This window comes from Erythrolamprus reginae, chromosome 1 (genome assembly GCF_031021105.1).
Source record: "Erythrolamprus reginae isolate rEryReg1 chromosome 1, rEryReg1.hap1, whole genome shotgun sequence".
NCBI classification, from domain to species: domain Eukaryota; kingdom Metazoa; phylum Chordata; class Lepidosauria; order Squamata; family Dipsadidae; genus Erythrolamprus; species Erythrolamprus reginae.
The window spans coordinates 389,944,891-389,964,886 of NC_091950.1; the positions used below are offsets into that span (position 1 = coordinate 389,944,891).

The 19,996-nt window shown below is 41.9% G+C and overlaps 1 protein-coding gene and 1 pseudogene across 1 annotated transcript in view; both read left to right on the plus strand.

The window, feature by feature from the left end:
• Nucleotides 1-14,458, plus strand: part of LOC139157764 (uncharacterized) — a 59,440-nt gene extending 44,982 nt beyond the window's left edge. The window contains exon 5 of the mRNA XM_070734877.1: nt 11,956-14,458. Within this exon, the coding sequence (XP_070590978.1) occupies nt 11,956-12,710 (755 nt within the window). The 3' untranslated portion in view covers nt 12,711-14,458. The remainder of the gene's footprint in view (nt 1-11,955) is intronic.
• Nucleotides 12,965-14,458, plus strand: LOC139157765 (large ribosomal subunit protein eL30 pseudogene; annotated as a pseudogene).
• Nucleotides 14,459-19,996: the final 5,538 nt, after the last annotated feature.

Here is a 19,996-nt window from a genome sequence, read left to right on the forward strand (position 1 = left end):
GTATGTTTAACATTTTTTTTTAATTATTCATTTGTCCAATACACAAATGCATAGGAAGAAAATAGACATGAAGTAATTAATATATATAAAGATAAAAGTGAAAATAGAGGAGAAGATATATCTGAAAGGAAGAAAATATATATGATATATGAGATAAAGGAAAGACAATTGGACAGGGGACGAAAGGCACACTAGTGCACTTATGTACGCCCCTTACTGGCCTCTTAGGAACCTGGAGAGGTCAATCGTGGATAGTCTAAGGGAGAAATGTTGGGGGTTAGGGGTTGACACTATTGAGTCCGGTAATGAGTTCCATGCTTCGACAACTCGATTGTTAAAGTCATATTTTTTGCAGTCATATTTTTTGCAGTCAATACGAGCGGTTCGTATTAAGTTTGAATCTGTTGCATGCTCTTGTGTTGTTGCGGTTGAAGCTGAAGTAGTCATTGACCGGTAGGACGTTGCAGCATATGATCTTGTGGGCAATACTTAGATCGTGTTTTAGGCCCCGTAGTTCTAGGCTTTCTAGACCCAGGATTGTTAGTCTATTTTCGTAGGGTATTCTGTTTCGAGTGGAGGAGTGAAGGGCTCTTCTGGTGAAATATCTTTGGACGTTTTCTAGGGTGTTAATGTCTGAGATGTGGTATGGGTTCCAGACAGATGAGCAGTAGTCAAGGATGGGTCTGGCAAAAGTTTTGTAGGCTATAAGTATAAAGTAGAGATAGAAAAGATAAAAAGACATTAGGACAGGAATGGTAGGCACAAAGGTGCACTTATGTACGCCCCTTACAGACCTCTTAGAAAAGGGGAGATGTCTATTGTAGATAACGTAAGGTTGAAGATTTTGTGATTAGGGGAAGAAACAACAGAAAGAAACACTTATAAGTTTCAGTTCTTGCAGCAATAAAGCAGATTTGCAGTGGGAATTTTCCTTCAGGAATGTTTCATAGTGAGGAGAAGGAGACATTTAGTGAGCAGTGAAGGGAGAAGTTGATGTTGGCCAGTTGGCACAACTAACATCTTGGCCTTCAAGGAAGCCTCTGAGCCTCTTGGCCTCCCTGCCTTCCTTCCGTCATGGACATCCGTCTCCTGTTTATATTCTTAATAACAGGCTGGGTCAATCAGATGGTGGGAATCTACTTCTTTTGTGTTCCTCTCTTTAAACTTACTAAGATGGTTTGTGAATTCTAGGGGCTAGTGAGTTCTCTTTCTGCTGCGCAGCAAGTAGTTTTAGATATTAACAGCCTTGCTCTCCCAAATTTTATCATTTGTGCACAGAGTATATTATTAAGTAAATGATTAAGCACAAGTCCCCACAAGTCCATCATCACCAATAGAATTTGTGTAGCTGTTACTCATTTCAGTGGTGAAGGTTAAGAGATAGGATGCTCCTTGCTAAATTAGGAAAGGTTTTTTTTCTGTATTTGTTTTTGTCTTGGCAATTAACCTTAAAAAAAAAAAACTATTCAATTGACCACTTCTTAGTAGTGTACAAGTTTTTTAAAAATGCAAAAACAAAACAGCATTATAGAGTATAATATTGTGATAAATAAGATGCTGTGATTTGGAAGAGAATTGTAACCTTAGTCTGTTGTCCAAACCATACAAATCCTGCCTAATTATGATGCCGAGGAGTGGGCCCAATTCAGTCGTGGGTTGCTACTGGTACAGTAGGAGATGGTGAACCGTAGCGGCCGTCAGATTGCGCAATTTGCACGTGGCCACTACAGTTCTATGGGCACCACCATAATTTTTCTGTATTTTTGCTTTGTACACATGTGCAAAAAAATCACTAAAATCGCACATGTGTGTCCCCTCGCAAGGTTCGCCTTCTGTACATGCGCAGAAGCAAAACCACATTAGGACATGCGCGAAAGAGACCAAAGCTGCACGCGCGCACACTGGTAGCAGTGGTTATAGCAATCCACCCCTGTCCCAATTGCCTTTTGTAAAAATACAGAAATACAAATACCGAAAACAAACCTTTCCTAATTTAGCAAGGGGCATCCAGATTAAAGGCAGATCTTTCAGGTAACGGTAGAGGTTGTTGGATGTAGCTGGTGTTGTATTTGTGCTACACGGACTGAAATGCTTTGTGAATTCAGGCACCATTGGAGGAGATATCTGCAGCTGAAGATCTGACAAGAACAATCTGGTCAAATACAGATTAAATACATGAAATATATTAATATATTAAATATGTCAGTACAGTGGTACCTCGTCTTACGAACTTAATTCGTTCCATGACAAGGTTCATAAGGTGAAAAGTTCGTAAGATGAAACAATGTTTCCCATAGGAATTAATGTAAAAGCAAACAATGCTTGCAAGCCCAAAACTCACCCTTTTGCCTTACGCCACTGGGAATCCCCGCCTCCAGACTTATGTTGCCAGTCGAAGCACCCATTTTTGCACTGCTGGGATTCCCCTGAGGCTCCCCTTGCTGGGAAACCCCACCTCCGGACTTCAGTGTTTTTGCGATGCTGCGATTTCCCTGAGGCTCCCTTCGCTGGGATTCAAAGCAGCGCCAGCTAAAATGAAGGGAATTTTGCAACATCTATCAGGACAAACCACACTGAACCAGGAGATAAATGCTCCCAGTTCGGGCATACCTGCCGGTGAGAGAGCCTGTAGCAATGGCAGTGCGATGCTTCGCCTACCCGCCCAGACGCCGCCATTTGGGTTCTTTTACCCTCTATGCATGCGCAAAGCCTTCTGCACATGTAAAAGAACCCAAATGGTGGTGTCCGGGCGGGTGGGCGAAGCCTTGCACTACCATCGGTGCCGGCTCTCCGACCACCCACACCCGAACTGGGATCATTTCACCCCCTGCACTGAACCCAACAATAACTCAAATGAATGCTGCCTTCTATGCATCCGTTCTTTTACCACGATACTGCCTATATTAGGTGGTGTACAAGTGGCAGATAAGTATGAGAACAATGAAATTGTGAATGAAATCAATCTGTATAGTCTGGACTCTGGAGGACCGAAGGGAAAGGGGAGACATGATTGAAACATTTAAATATGTTAAAGGGTTGAATAAGGTTCCGGAGGGAAGTGTTTTTAATAGGAAAGTGAACACAAGAACAAGGGGACACAATCTGAAGTTAGTTGGGGGAAAGTTCAGAAGTAACGTGAGAAAATATTATTTTACTGAAAGAGTAGTAGATGCTTGGAACAAACTTCCAGCAGACGTGGTTGGTAAATCCACAGTAACTGAATTTAAACATGCCTGGGATAAACATATATCCATCCTAAGATAAAATACAGGAAATAGTATAAGGGCAGACTAGATGGACCATGGGGTCTTTTTCTGGCATCAGTCTTCTATGTTTCTAATAGCAATCCACCCCAGTGGTTGTGGGAGTGAGGAAATCTTGACTAAGGGGCAGGAATTCCAAGGAGCTCAGGAAAGAGTTATTTTTCCTCCCTCCTCTGCAGGCTTAAAAGCACGCTGGAGGAGCGAAAGTATTGGAGCTGCCAAATGAAATGAGCATATCAAAGTAATGCTAGACAGAGTCACATGAATCAGGGGAGATGAGACAGTTGAGAAACTATCAAAAACTCCATATTGAAATGCCGGTCTAGTTTGCTCAGCTAAGGCCATTATATATTTTAGAAATAAACACAAAACACAAGTGGGAAAAGCTCTTTTTGGCTTTGGTTTGTTTGCATGGTGTCCTATATTTGTCCGTGGAAAGAAGCCCAGAGAAAACAAATCTTTTCCCGTCAAGTAAGAAATTGCCTTTGGAGGAGAGAAGAGAATCCATACACACAAAGGAAACAAAACGAAGGCGCGGGGGGGGGGGGGGGGAATAGAAAGTAAGAAATATGATCTTGACAGAAATGTGCGAGAACCATTACCTAGGCCAGGGGTTGGCAACCCGCAGCTCCGGAGCCACATGCGGCACATTGGGGCCCCTGCTGTGGCTCCCTGTCCCATCACTGGTTGGCCTCACTCTCCCCTCCCTCACCTGGCCTGGGGAGGTTAGGGCAACGGCGTGAATGGAGAAGCAGCTGGGCATGATTTTCTGGCACTGGTTGAAGAACATAGCCACCCCCGGCCGAGAGCGACCCTCCTCCGCGAGAGCGACCCTCCTCCCCCTCTTGTGACTCCCTGGCTAGCTGTGGCGGGGGCAGGAGTGTGCCAAAATGCAGTGAAGGTGTGCCCAGAGAATGGGCGGCTGCTCGCTTAAGGAGGGCCTTTGGATGCGGCTTCTCTCCTACCCTAAGGGTCTGGCCATTGCCTTGCTGTGTCCTGTTCTATCCCCTCTGTAACTCTTTAGCCAAGGGGGTGGGCGTAAGCTCCAGCCCGAAGCAGCAGGAAACAAAGTCTGCCTTCACTCTGATGACCCTCCTCCCCCTCCTTCTCTCTCATGCGGGGTGTTGGGGGGATGGGAAGGCGATGGCCAGATCCTTAGGACAGGAGAGAAGCAGTCCTAGAGGTGCCTTCACACCACACTTGTGCATGAGCCGGGGTGGCGCAGCAGGTAGAGTGCTGTACTGCAGGCCACTGAAGCTGACTTGTAGATCTGAAGGTCAGCGGTTCAAATCTCATCACCGGTTCAAGGTTGACTCACCCTTCCATCCTTCCGAGGTGGGTAAAATGAGAACCCGGATTGTGAGGGCAATAGCCTAGCTCTGTTAAAAAAGTGCTATTGCTAACATGTTGTAAGCCGCCCTGAGTCTAAGGAGAAGGGCGGCATAAAAATCGAATGAATGAATGAATGAATGAATGAATGAATGAATGAATGAATAAATAAATAAGGCAGCCTTCGCTTCCTGCTGCTTCAGGGGGAATCTCACACCCTCCCTGCTCAGCCAAAGACCTGCAGGGGAGGAACGGGATAGGGTTTACAAGGCAATGGCCGGATCCTTAGGGCAGGAGAGAAGCTGAATCCAAAGACCCTCCTTAAGCGAGCAGATGTCCACCACCAGCCCTCCATGTGCATCTTGAGGAGGGTCTACCCACATGCACAACAGCCAGCCAGGGAGTCGCAAGAAGGGGAGGAGGGTCGCTCAAAGAGAAGCCGGAAGTGGTGATCGTTTCTCAGCACACAGAGAAGGAAAGAGAGAGGGAGAAAGAGAGAGATGAGGGGGGTGAGGGAGGGAGAGATGGGTGGAGAGGAAGGGAGAGAGAGACAGAGAGAGATGGGGAGATGGAAAGAGAGAGAGGGAGATGGAAAGAGAGAAACAGAGAGGGAATATATATATATATATAATTAAAACATACAGATAATATTAAAATCTCTAAAAACAATTTAAAAACAATTTAAATCCAAGCATTAAAAAACATACATACCATTTATGACCTGATCTCAATGATACACCATCCCATCAACGGCACCAGGCCTGCCAGAAAAGCCAGGTCTTTACAGTTTTCCGGAAGGCCAGTAGGGTAGGTGCAGTCCAGGTCTCAGGAGGTTCCAGAGAGTTGGATAAGCCACAGAGAAGGCCGTCCCCTGTGGACCCGCTAGCCTACACTGTTTACCTGACAGGACCCGGAGAAGACACAACCCTATGGGCTCTTATCGGTCTCTGGGAACTATATGGTAGAAGGCGATCTCAAAGATAGTTTGGCCCTAAGTCATGTAGGGTTTTAAAGGTATGACCAACAGGTTGAATTGCGCCCGGATCAGGGGTTTCGAACTTGCATTGTTAGAGTGGCATCACATGACATATTGCACTTTTCCCCACTTAGCTAAACTGGGCGGGGCATTTTTGTATGTCATAACTGCAACAAGATTATTGTATGCACAAAGAGAGATATTTACAAATACAGTGGTACTTCTACCTACAAACGCCTCTCTTTATGAACTTTTCTTGATAAGAACCGGGTGTTCAAGATTTTTTTGCCTCTTCTCAAGAACCATTTTTCACTTACAAAAACTGAGCCTCCGAAACTGTAACCGGAAAAGGTAGGGAGAAGCCTCTGTGGGGCCTCTCTAGGAATCTCCTGGGAGGAAACAGGGCTGGAAAAGGCGGGGAGAAGCCTCTGTGGGGTCTCTCTAGGAATCTCCTGGGAGGAAACAGGGCCGGAAAAGGCAGGGAGAAGCCTCTGTGAGACGTCTCTAGGAATCTCCTGGGAGGAAACAGGGCCGGAAAAGGTAGAGAGAAGAATCCGTGGGGCCTCTCTAGGAATCTCCTGGGAAGAAACAGGGCCTCCACCCTCCCTGTTGTTTCCCCAATCACAGGCATTATTTGCTTTTACAGTGATTCTTATGGGAAAAATTGCTTCTTCTTACAAACTTTTCTATTTAAGAACCTGGTCACGGAACGAATTAAGTTCATAAGTAGAGGTACCACAATGGAGGAATGTTTGATGAAGATGGAATTCACTGAGATGGACAAATTGGCTTTTTTAATTAAAAAAAAACAATATCCACATTTATTGCTGACTGGAAACTTCTTACGGACTTTATGTATAAAACAGAAAAGAAACCTTGTGATTTTTGTTTTTTATGATAGATCAGAGGTGTCAAACTTGTGTCATCACGGCATCGTCACATGACGTATCGGGATTTTTCCCCACTTAGCTAAACTGGGCGGGAGTGGGGCCACCATGATGCCTGTGGGTTGCAAGTTTGACATCCTTGGGATAGATTATAAAAAGAAGAGAGATGTTGCAATTTTATAGAAAGAGGTAAATTTATCATTGTACTTATAAGTGTTCTAAAGAAGATCAGAAGCCACAGTATATTTTTTCTTTCTTCTATAGTTTGCTTTTAATTTTTTTCTTTCTTGTAACTTTCTCTTTGATTTTATCTTTTTTCCTTTCTTTATGTTAGTTTGTATTATTGGTTTTTAATGTTCTTTCATAAAACTTTAAATAAAATGATAAAGTTGGGTGACTTAAGTAATATACACTGCTAAAAAAAAAAAAATCAAGGGAACACTTAAACAACACAATATAACTCCAAGTAAATCAAACTTCTGTGAAATCACACTGTCCATTTAGGAAGCAACACTGATTGACAATCAATTTCTCCTGCTGTTGTGCACATTCAATTTTGTACAGAACAAAGTATTTAATGAGAATATTTCATTCATTCAGATATAGGATGTGTTCTTTGAGTGCTCCCTTTATTTTTTTTGAGCAATATATTGATATTACTATTAAAAAAATAAAACAATATTTTGTAAAGTCTCAATTGCTGCATGAAGATGTGATTTCTGATATGATATTTTACCACATCATCTGTTTTTTATTTTTATTAGAAACCTGTGTGGTACAACATTCTTTTACTCTTTAAAAAAAAAAGCCACCTGTGACTTTCAACACAAATAAACATGAATTATTCTTTTGGTATCTTACCGTTTAAGATACTTTCTGTGAATTGCAGCTAGCTACTGAGTTATCCTGTTTCTCCTCCCATAATAGTTTTACCAGTTTAGGAAGAAGGACATTTTTGGCATTTGTGGAGCAAAATATAGACATACTTTGCCGCCTTTGATGTACTGATGTGTGTGTATGAAATATAAGTGTTAAGTAACTAGAGACGGAATGACGGTAGAAGAGTTTTACTATGCTTTTAAGTTTTCACTGTTTCACATGTAAAAAAACAGAGGGCGATACTCAAAGGCAGAAAACACCAAGATACCGTTCCAGCAACAGTGAGGCATGGTAGAATCTTCTCAAATGTTGTGTTGACTTAGGGAAATGTCAAATTCTGATTTTTATCAGAGCTGCTGGACTGGATTAGAGCTTTCCCCGTGCACTATTTCCCTATTCCACCCCGCACCCTCCACCCCAGGCCAGCTGCTGTAAGCTTGTGGGGCTGGGGGGGAGGAGGAATACAGGAACAGCCTTTAGAGTCTGACTGATTCAAGGCCAGCCTGCTAGACACAAATGCTCTTAGTTATTTTATCTTTAGGAGAAGAAACCTGCTCAGCAAGTCTCTTGACAGCTTCTGCAGACAGTGTTGAAACCTGCTCTTTCGCTTAAGTACTTAACAAAAGGAACAAACTCATTACAAGTGTTGGCATTCGGCCAAATGTGCTTGGCCGCTGTGGTGCAGGGAGAATTGACAAGCTACACACAAGGTGCCCAGATTCTGCCCTGTGCTAATTCTTTTGCCTGCCTCCTGAAGCATGTGTTAACTGGCACAGAAGCACAATGTAGACAAGACCCCACTCAAGTTGGGGGGGATCGTGTGGCTTGCCTCATTGGATTTTAATCCCCCCCCACCTCAAAAGCCCCTTAAAACAGAGTTTGACTCTTATCATACTGATGCTCTGCTCAATGGGAGAAAAGGTATACAGGATACTTTACAAATACATTAGTTGTTCCTCTCTTGATCTGAGCTTCCCTTCCCAAGGTTTGCTCTGTGCCTCGGTTTCCTGGATGATGCTCATCGCAATAGCTCTCCTGCTTTAATACTTTTTTTCCCCTTAAGGGCCATTGTACACTGCTCAAAAAAAATAAAGGGAACACTTAAAGCAACACAATATATCTTCAAGTAAATCAAACTTCTGTGAAATCAAACTGTCCACTTAGGAAGCAACACTGATCGACAATCAATTTCACATGCTGTTGTGCACGTTCAACTTTGTACAGTACAAAGTATTCAATGAGAATATTTCATTCATTCAGATCTAGGATGTGTCATGGCACCGGACCAGATTATCTCAGGGACCGCCTTCTGCTGCACGAATCCCAGTGACCAGTTAAGTCCCACAGAGTGGGTCTTCTCCGGGTCCCATCAACTAAACAATGTCGCTTGGCGGGACCCAGGGGAAGAGCCTTCTCTGTGGAGGCCCCGGCCCTCTGGAACCAACTCCCCCCAGAGATTAGAATTGCCCTCACCCTCCTTGCCTTTCATAAGCTGCTTAAAACCCACCTCTGAGCAGTATATTTACTTCCCTATGCATTGCTAGATATTTATAGGTGCCTAAACAGAAAGTCAAAATGTCTATATCTAATCTTGATAGTAGCTAACTGTTTAAATGATGCTGAAAGTAGAAGACTAGTATCAATCTGAAGATTATTTATTGATTTTTATTTGTTTCAACATTGTAATCTCCATAAATTACTGGTAATTTCTATCTTAAAATAAACACGAAAAACACATTTAAATAATCAAAAACGAATTATATAAAACAGTGTGATAAGAATGTAGACAAGGTTTAAAATTAAAATAAAAGCAGAGTTGGTGGCTATTTCTATATCTGTCTCTAACAATTGATTGTGCTGCCTCTTCTGGCTTACTACTCTGCTGGACATTGCTAGGCAGTGTTGTAATAATATAATTTCCATCCTGGTCAAAATTTTCCTTATAGTTTCCTTTTTCCTGCATATTCTATCCTTTTCTCATTTATTATCAGCCTATCAAAATACAGTGATCCCTCGATTTTCGCGATCTCGATCTTCACGAAACGCTATATCGCGATTTTCCAGAAAATATTAATTAAAAAATACTCCACTCTTCTCTCTCTCTCTTTCTTCCTCTCTCTCACTCTCTTCCTTCCTTTCTCATCTCTTTCTTTCTTTCCTTCTCTCTCTTTCTCTATCTCTCCCCCTCTTGCTCTCCCTCTTTTTCTCACTTTCCCTCTCTCGTGCACCGAGCGGCGGGCAGGCGGGCAGGCAGGTGGCGGACAAGCGGCGGGCAGACAAGCGAGGCGGCGGACAAGCGGCGGGCGGGCGGGCAGGCAGCGGACAAGCGGCGGGCGGACAAGCAGCGGACAAGCGGCGGGCGGACAAGCAGCGGACAAGCGGCGGGCGGACAAGTGGTGGACAAGCGGCGGGCGGACAAGCGGCGGGCAGGCAGGCGGCGGACAAGCGGCGGGTGGACAAGTGGCGGGCAGGCGGGCGGGCAGGCGGCGGACAAGCGGTGGGCGGACAAGCGGCGGGCGCGGCAGCAGCGAGGAGCCAAAGATCGGGGTTTCCCCTTTGCGTGGGCGGCAGGGAAACCCCGATCTTCGGCTCCTCGCTGCTGCGGCGCTGCCGAGCAGATCAGCTGCTGGGCAGCAGAAGGAACCTTCCCTGGGTCTTCCCAGGTGCGGAAGTAAAAACACCATCTGCGCATGCGCGGCCATGGAAAAAAGGGCGCGCATGCGCAGATGGTGTTTTTACTTCCGTACCACTATATTGCGAAAAATCTAGTATCGCGAGGGGTCTTGGAACGTAACCCTCGCGATACTCGAGGGATCGCTGTAGTCCATATCTGTCCACATTCCTCTTCTCTATCCAGTTATCTAATAGAATCCCTATAAATCCCTCCCAACTGACTCTAAAACTAAAAATCTAAATCTTATACTTGGGGATTAGTCATCTTTTGAGAGATGCTCTTAGTAATTAAAGTTTGCTGATACTTTGTAGTAGGAAGCAGCGGTGGGTTGCTCCCAGTTCGGACTGGTTCTTAAAACAATCCTTTTAAAACCTGAACTTTTCCTTCCTGGTATTGCAAGGCAGAAATTTAAAAATGAAGACAAATTCTTAATCCTCCATATTATAACGGCGGCAAGATTACTATATGCGCAAAATTGGAAAACAGAAACAGCCCCCACAACTTTAAGCTTAAAGCTTCCCTGAATATGCAGAAATGACCAAAATGACTTTGGAATTATAGGAAAAAGATAAATCCGAATTTTACAAAATATGGGAAAGTTGGTACAAATGGCTCAAACAGAAAAAAATACATTAAAAAACCTAATGGAAAAGTAAAACTAGACACGTTTTCCTTTCTTACCCAAACATAATGAAAATATAGAAACACTGCACCATAAATTGATGGAAAATAAAACCCCTAAAAATGAACTCGTACCTTCCTCAGAAATATCCAAAATGAATACAAATATAGTATACAGAACTAAAGAAAATAAACACACAATTCCACATACTAGACACAAATACCTAATATCAGGTCACTTGATAGTGATAGTCAACAATACGGTTGACAAATTATGTCTTTTATAGGTGCATATATCGAACACCTTTGAAACCAAACGTTTTATATGTTCTAAGCTGATTTGTCTGTCTATTTTTTCTCATTTCTCATTCTTATTTTTTCTTTGTATGTTTTGTTTGTTTTGCCTTTTTTTATTTGTAGAAATTTAATAAATATTATTTTTTTTAAAAACACTGGTAGCAACGGGAGGCTCCGCCCACTCACCCGCGATGTTTCTGCGCATGCGTAAGCACATGCACGAACTGGCGGCAATCTAATTTAGAACCCACCACTGGTAGGAAGTTGGTTCTCATCCAGTTTATGGCTCCCTCCCTTTGTGCCATACTTATTATTATTTATTTATTACTTAGATTTTGATGCCGCTCTTCTCCGCAGACATATCCTTTATTTTATTTATTTTATTTATTCATTTGTCCAATACACAAATACATAGGAAGAAAAATAGACATGTGATAATATAAAAGAGGGTGAAAGTGGACTTAGAGGAGAGGATATATGAAAGGAAGAGAATATATAAGATAGGTGAAAGAAAGGAAAGACAATTGGACAGGGGATGAAAGGCACACCAGTGCACTTATGTATGCCCCTTACTGGCCTCTTAGGAACCTGGAGAGGTCAATCGTGGATAGTCTAAGGGAGAAGTGTTGGGGGTTAGGGGTTGACACAATTGAGTCCGGTAATGAGTTCCACGCTTCGATAACTCAATTGTTGAAATCATATTTTTTACAGTCAAGTTTGGCGCGGTTCGTATTAAGTTTGAATCTGTTGCGTGCTCTTGTGTTATTGCGGTTGAAGCTTTTCTCATTCATGGCAGCAAAGACTGTTATGGATGGCCTAACAAGATTTTATTCATTTTGTGCTGGTCTCTTGAATGTGCTTATCAAAGCCAACCCACACATGTCTGCTGACTGAGTTTGTTGCAGGAGGGATGGATCCTTTGGGACAGAGGACAGTGCACTTCTAATGTGTATGAAATTGCCTAACCCATCTCTTGCAAAAGCATCTCAAGCAATCTATAATTAAAGTCATATTTTTTTTTCTCTACAGGTAACACTTTGCCTAGTCACCAAGCACAGGAGCAATCAAATGGATTTCCTTCAGAGCTTCAGCAAGGAAAGGCAGATTCTCCAAAATACACACAGGTAGTTATCTCAAGCCAACAAACGATGGAGAAACCGAACACGAACCAACGGAGAAACCTAAGTCCAGAAGCACCAGGTTCCAACGTATCATCCCCAAGTCCACTGCACTTCAGGAAACTCCCTGCGACGCCCAAAGAGGCCTGCCTATCTACAATGTCACCACTGACCCATAACCTAGACAACCTAGTTTACGAAAGCATTGCTATCAAAGAAGAGGAATTATACAGCAAGGATCGGCTGGAAGAAAAAACAGTCTGTCTGATGGAAGCAAATGATAATTCCATCTGTGCCGTGACTCATGGATTTGGAGCAAGGCCTGTGGCACTCGGTGGGAAAGATTCTGAAGTCCCAAGATCCATCAAGGTGCATGCACAGTTGTCTCCAGCTCAACCCGGCCAGGAGTCATGTGGGCAGTTGCAGGAAACGCCACCTGAGAAAGAGGCCCCACAGGCTCAGCTTGAGCCCGACTCAAGGAGACTAAGTGCCATGTATGCGCGAGTGTGCAAGCGAACCAAGGCATCCCAGCCAGTGCAACCTGAAAATCGCGACCAGCCTAAGAAACAGGAAGAGGAAGAACCGCCACCCGTTCCAGAAAAGCATTTTGAGCACATCTATGAAAGCCTGAAGGTTGTGTGTGAGGGGCAGGATGGGAGCTCGTAGCTGCATCTCTTTCTAAACTGAAAGGTGTACTGTATGTTCTTTAAGCAACTTTAAGTGTCATCCATTATGTCAAAAAGTCAGTGATATATATTCATACAGTATTCATAAAACACTGTGGTATATATGTGCTAGCAAACAGTTGTCTGAAATCTAAGCTTTTTTTAAAAAAAAAATTCAAACTTGCTACTATTTTCCCTCTTCCCCAAAATCCTGGTAGTGGAAAGTTCTACCTTTTTCTTCCACTTTTGTAGCAAACACTTTTTCCCAGCCTGACATCAATTCTCGGCCTTTTTTCTCATTGCCCGGTCAATTTGGAAGCGCTCTTCTGGCAACGGCAGGGCCAATGTAAAGCCGGCAAGACAGTGGCCACCCAAAAGATGAAGAGGTCTTTAGAGTTAACAAACTCAAGACTTCAGTTGGTTACCAAAAGTGTTAAATATGTACTTGGATATAAACAAACCCTGAAAATGATTTGGCAGGGCAAAGGCCAAGTTAGTTATCCTAATCAATAACTGTCCTGCTTTGAGAAAGTCAGAAACTGAGTGCTGTGCTATATTGGCCAAAACTATTATGCATTACTACAAGGGCAACAATATTGAACTGGGAACAACTTGTGGGAAGTATTGCAGAACATGTGCACTTGCTATAATTGACCCAGGTGACTTTGACATTATTAGCAGCATGCCAGAACAAAACAGTGAAAAGTAAAAATTATTAAAGTTAAATTCTGTATAGTAAAACTGGCTATAAATTTAATACAAAGTTCTGATTTCCCTGGGGAAAGGGGCTAAAACCAATTTAGCTTTGTGGTGTGTAGATAATGTCCATCATATGATAATTCCCCTGAACTCATTTCAACCCCTAATTTGATGGATGCGGAAAGTGTGTTTTAGAAGAAAGCTGACAAGGACTGAACAACTGTGAGCATAACTATGTTTTAAACTCACCTGTCTTTCATCTTGCAATTAAGGAAAGAGCAGGATTGTTATTAGTAGTGGGTGGAGTTTACAGCTTCATAGAAAGTAAGAGTGATTTGTACATTCAAGATGGGAAGCAGTCAATTTCAGGTTTTTTTTTACCAACTTGGTACTTTTTGTGACTACGACTCTATCATTTCCACGAGGGAGGATGCTGTGAAGGTTATGGAGGTCTCCAAGACTGTTAGATATTGGACTCCCCAAAATCTGGGTTCTTTCTTGGAGAATATACTGGGGATTATAGGTTTTATAATCCCAAACCTTCCATAATCTGCAAATATAACCCAGATGATGACATTGGCATACAGTAAAATATGTATTAGCATATACCCAAAAAGACTAGGATTGGGGAAAGTAGTTTTAAGTAACTCTAAGCCAGGAAGTTTTAATGTGAGATTTTATATCACTGCTCAGTTGTGGCTCTCCTGTTTGAATATGTATGTTCAGAATTGTCCAACACTCTGCCATAATTTAATTCCCAGAACTCTTAAAGAGGGGAGAGGGAAGAAATAATTTCTCAGTCTTGGAACATACAATCTATTAACTACATCTTTGGGTAATTATTTTGCGCACTCAAATGAGAAACTGCATTATACAAATGATAGGGGACATTTTGCATTCTGTCAAATTGTAATATTCCAGATACATCAAATCTATTTCATGTGTTTTAAATATGTATTTAATCTATTTTTTTAAACTAACTTATCTTCACTTTTTGCATTGACAAAGGAATCAAGGCAGCTAATAAAATTAAAATGGACTTGAATACCATCAGTAGCTTGATTGTTGTTTGTTTAGTCATACAGTTTAAAGGCCACACCATTCCCAATTATTATGGGGTGTGGGGCTGTATCACCCAGGAATTCATAACTGTTCCAAAGACACAATATACCTCCTGCATGTGGAAGGCACACTACTTAATTTCTGCATCAATTTCTAGATATGTTTATTTTCTAGATACATTTATGCAACACTCTCTGGAAATTACAATATGTTCCACCATTCTGCTAAGTGGAATCTTCTGCTAGGTTCCATTTTCTGCTAGGCGGTGTTGTAAGCCGCCCTGAGTCTTCGGAGAAGGGCAGCCTAGAAATCAAAATAATAAATAAATAATAATAAATAAAATGTCAATTCAATGTGAGAAGATCAGAGAACAAGGCATAGCTTGCTACAGTATATTCTTTCACTCCCCAATACAGAGGCCTTCAAACTTGACATTATGAAATGCCTAGATCAGAGGTCAGAGGTCAGGGGTAGGCAAAGTTGGCTCTTCTATGACATGTGAACTTCAACTTCCAGAATTCCAGAGCTAGCAGGAATTCTGGGAATTGAAGTCCACAAGTCATAGAAGAGCCAACTTTGCCTACCCCTGCCCTAGATATTAGCGACTCTAGAGGATAGACATACCACTCTATAGCTTATACTAAAGACGTTGATATTTTGGGGCAGCAGACTAGTAAACTATGGAATATTATTATTATTATTATTATTATTATTATTATTATTATTATTATTGATTGATTTGTATGCCGCCCCTCTCCGCAGACTCGGGGCGGCTAACAACAGCAGTAAAACAGTACAACAAAATCCAATACTAAAAAACCAGTTAAAAACCCATTATATAAAAACCAATCATACATACAAACATACCATACATAAAATTGTGATGGCCTAGGGGGAAAGTGTATCTTAGTTCCCCCATGCCTGGCGGCAGAGGTGGGTTTTAAGCAGCTTATGAAAGGCAAGGAGGGTGGGGGCAATTCTAATCTCTGGGGGGAGTTGGTTCCAGAGGGTCGGGGCTGCCACAGAGAAGGCTCTTCCTCTGGGTCCCGCCAAGCGACATTGTTTGGTTGACGGGACCCGGAGAAGACCCACTCTGTGGGACCTAACTGGTCGCTGGGACTCGTGCGGCAGAAGGCGGTCCCTGAGATATTCTGGTCCGGTGCCATGAAGGGCTTTATAGGTCATAACCAACACTTTGAATTGTGACCGGAAACTGATCGGCAACCAATGCAGACTGCGGAGTGTTGGAGTAACATGGGCAAACTATGCCTTGTTCTCTGATCTTCTCACATTAAATTGACAGTGTGATTCCACCTAGCAGAAGGGTGGAACCTATTGCAATTTCCAGAGTGTGTTGCATAAATGTACCTAGAAAACAAGAACAGCCTGGTTTTGACATCTTCAAGAGATTGGATGCATTTTTATCTCCTCCACCCCACTCTCCCTTTCCCTCTCAGTGCCTAGACGTATAATGTAATTATTTGAATATCATGACTAATTCATAATGTGGAAATGAAATAGCAGCCAGCCAAATATTCATCCTTGTCGGCTATGTATTTTGGGAATTAATGTTTTTAATATGACTAATCTCCTGAGATTTGTGTACTGATGTACTCTCACAACAGGTGTCAGCGATCAGCTGTTCAAGGCTTAATTCTCATTGATGTCCTGGTGACCTGTGACTGAACTGTACCCCTTCTGATTATAGGTGGGGGCTTATGTATTTAATTGAACCATGAACTTTCTGTTGTGGTTTTATTCTTTTCGAATGAAACTTCTCAGGGAAAATCCTTCTCATTCAACGTGCTGGTCTTCTATTATTTGAGAGAAAAGGCCACCTCAGAAGGCTTTTGTAAATACATTGGCACTGGCAATGAATGTGGTTTGTTTTTAATAGAAACACTGATGCTTTACGTGCTGTTTTATTGATATTAACGCTGGTAATCTGCTACTGTTGCTCAGAAGCACCGTTTGCCATTTTGAGCCAATCAGAGTGATGAGCTATATAAACCTTACAAATAAATAAAACATTGCATTTTACTTGAATATTTCTCAGTTAAAATTGATCTTTGGGACTAGTACCTGAAATTTTCAGGGGTACGCTGCAGAGAAAAAACAATTTCAGTGAGAATTAGAAAATTAAAAGGGAAGAGCTATTTCCCATGAACAATTTAATCATTCTTCTAGCTGGGTAGCTAACTAGATGATGGTTGGCTAGACTCATGTATGGTTAATAGCAATACTTTTAGTAGAGAAGAGATAACTGAAGATAACTCAGTATCTCATGGCTATAAAAATGAAGAGTTTTGCTCTTTGCATTGCTATGGCACAATTATTATGCCTCCTAAAGCATAATAAATTACCTTCTTGCTTAGTTTTCCTGAAACAGAAACATGTAATTCCATTTATAGAAAAGCAGAACTGATGAAAACTAGATTGGGTATTTTTAATTCCTCCAAAGGACATAAGGAAGGTGTGGTTAGTTCCCAAATAATTTCTATTTTGGTGGCTAACCCACAAAAACACAGACAAGTGCATTGGAGGCAATGAACAATCACTGTTCCCCAAAAGATGGCCTTACATTTGCATCCTCCTCTTTATATAAAACTCTGGATTCATGGGATTGTGGATAGAGGAAGAAGGAACACAGAGGGTCTGTCTAGAAATATAGAAGCAGGAGGCCCAGATGTCCCCTCGGGAATGAACATGTGCTAAAATCCAAGAGCTTAATCCAAGAGATAATCAGAAATTAGTTTAGCTAATTCTGTGTGATTATTTTCCCTATTGGTAATGAAATTTGTCTTTGGCTTTCTTGGTTTTAGAAGGGACTTTTGGTCTTTTGCGCTTGTGCAATACTACATGATCATAGAGTTATTTATTTATTTTATTTATTTAGATTTGTATGCCGCCCCTCTCCGCAGACTCGGGGCGGCTCACAACAAAGTGAAAAAAAAAAACAATTCACAACAAATCTAAATTTCTACTAAAAACATTTAAAAAACCCATTTTCTAAACACACATACATACACACATACCATTCATAAATTGTATATGCCCGGGGGAGATGTCTCAGTTCACCCATGCCTGACGACACAGGTGGGTCTTAAGGAGCTTACGAAAGGCAAGGAGAGTAGGGGCAGTTCTAATCTCCGGGGGGAGTTGGTTCCAGAGGGTTGGGGCTGCCACAGAGAAGGCTCTTCCCCTGGGGCCCGCCAACCGACATTGTTTAGTTGACAGGACCCGGAGAAGGCCCACTCTGTGGGACCTAATCGGTCGCTGGGATTCATGCGGCAGCAGGCGGTCTCGGAGATATTCTGGTCCAGTGCCATGAAGGGCTTTAAAGGTCATAACCAACACTTTGAATTGTGACCGGAAGTTGATTGGCAACCAATGCAGACTGCGGAGTGTTGGTGAAACATGGGCATACCTAGGTAGGCCCATGACTGCTCTCACAGCTGCATTTTGCACGATCTGAAGTTTCCGAACACTTTTGTGTTTCATGATTTTTAAGTTTAGTATATCTCATCACCGGCTGAAGGTTGACTCAGCCTTCCATCCTTCCGAGGTGGGTAAAATGAGGACCGGGATTGTGGGGGCAATATGCTGGCTCTGTTAAAAAGGGCTATTGCTAACATGTTGTAAGCCGCCCTGAGTCTACGGAGAAGGGCGGCATAAAAATCGAATAACTAAATAACTAAATAGATAAATAGATAAAGAATAAATAGATAAATAGATAAATAGATAAATAGATAAATAGATAAATAGATAAATAAATAGATAGATAAATAGATAGATAAATAGATAGATAAATAGATAGATAAATAGATAGATAAATAGATAGATAGATAAATAAATAAATAGATAAATAATTAATATCTAAGCTTGGGGGTGGGAAGATTAGAGCTGTGCTGAAGGGCCAAGTCTGGAGTTCAAAGTTTAAGATGCCTCCAACTTGACAATCTAGGAGGGTGAAAAAGATCTTTTCCCAGAGCACTTTTGAAAGAAGGAATCTATCTGCCCGAGGGAGGTTAAATAAGTGTTTACCAACGTGGACAGCTTCAAGAAGTGTGGGCTTCAGCTCCCAGAATTTCCCAGGCATGGGGAAAGAATTCTGGGAAGAGGCTACTGTGATATTCCTTCTTTTTTATAAAAAAAATAATATTTTATTAGTTTTCAAAAACAAACATAACAAACATGACATACAACATTTAGTGGAGCTGCAGTCGCTCCGCTCAAAGTGGAAGTCATTGTAATAAAAAAGAAAAAAAAAGAGTCGTTTTGTTATTTAACATCGTCTACGAACTATGTGAAAGTATCAATTTTAAAATAGTAAATATAAGCCTATATAAAAGTTTATGAAAATATATATAGAAATTTTTAAGAGAAGAAGGAAGAATTTACATTTATATTGTAAATAATCACCATCTAATACAATTTAACAACTAAATTCAAATATTCAAAGTAATATAACAACACACTTATCTCTTTTTCTTTGTTTCCCACCAAGTATATACCTTCTGCCACAAATAGAAGGTATCACAAATTTGTGATACCACAAATATCATAAAATTCTGATTCTTCTTGGTTATTCTTGGTGACATTCCTTCTTTATGTGCTGTTAGGCTAGAGATTTGCAGGAAATCATAAGGAGACTGTTCATGCTCGAAAGCCTCAAGACCGCTCCACACAAGAGCGATTCCTATAATGTTAACAAATGCCACAATTGTTATAATTGGCTAGTAACAATGATAAAGTTCTGGGCTCTCTACATGGGGCTACCTTTGAAGAGTGTTTGGGAACTTGAGATCATCCAAAATGCAGCCGTGCATGCGGTTTTGGGCTTTCCAAGACATGCCCATATCTTGTCATCACTCTGCGGTCTGCACTGGCTACCGATCTGTTTCCGGACACAATTCAAAGTGTTGGTTATGACCTATAAAGCCCTACATGGCATAGGACCAGACTATCTCCGAGACCGCCTTCTGCTGTATGAATCCCAGCGACTGGTGTGGTCCCACAGAGTTGGTCTCATTAGGGTCCCGTCGACCAAACAATGTCGGCTGGCGGGTCCTAGGGGAAGAGCCTTCTCTGTGGGGGGCCCAGCCTCTGGAATCAGCTCCCCCTGGAGATTCGCACTGCCCCCACCCGCCTTGCCTTCCGAAAGTTTAAAAACTCATCTTTGTTACTAGATCTTCCCCCTGATCAACAAATGTTTTCTAGTATGATTTGCTGAATGAATGTTAATGGAAGTTTTTTAAAATTATAATTTTTTAAGCATTGTTTTTATGTGTATTAATTGGATTGTTTTACTACTGTCTCTTTGTATATGCTATGAGCCACCCCAAGTCCTCAGAGAGGGGCGGCATAAAATCCAATTAAACTTGAAACTTGAAACTTGAATTGAAGTCCATACATCTCAAAGTTGACCAAGTTGGGCCGCACTGTTTTACATTACGCATACCCCTCCCCGGGGCGGATTCCCGTTTTCACTGCTACCAGTGCACTGCATGCGCAACTCCTGTTGTC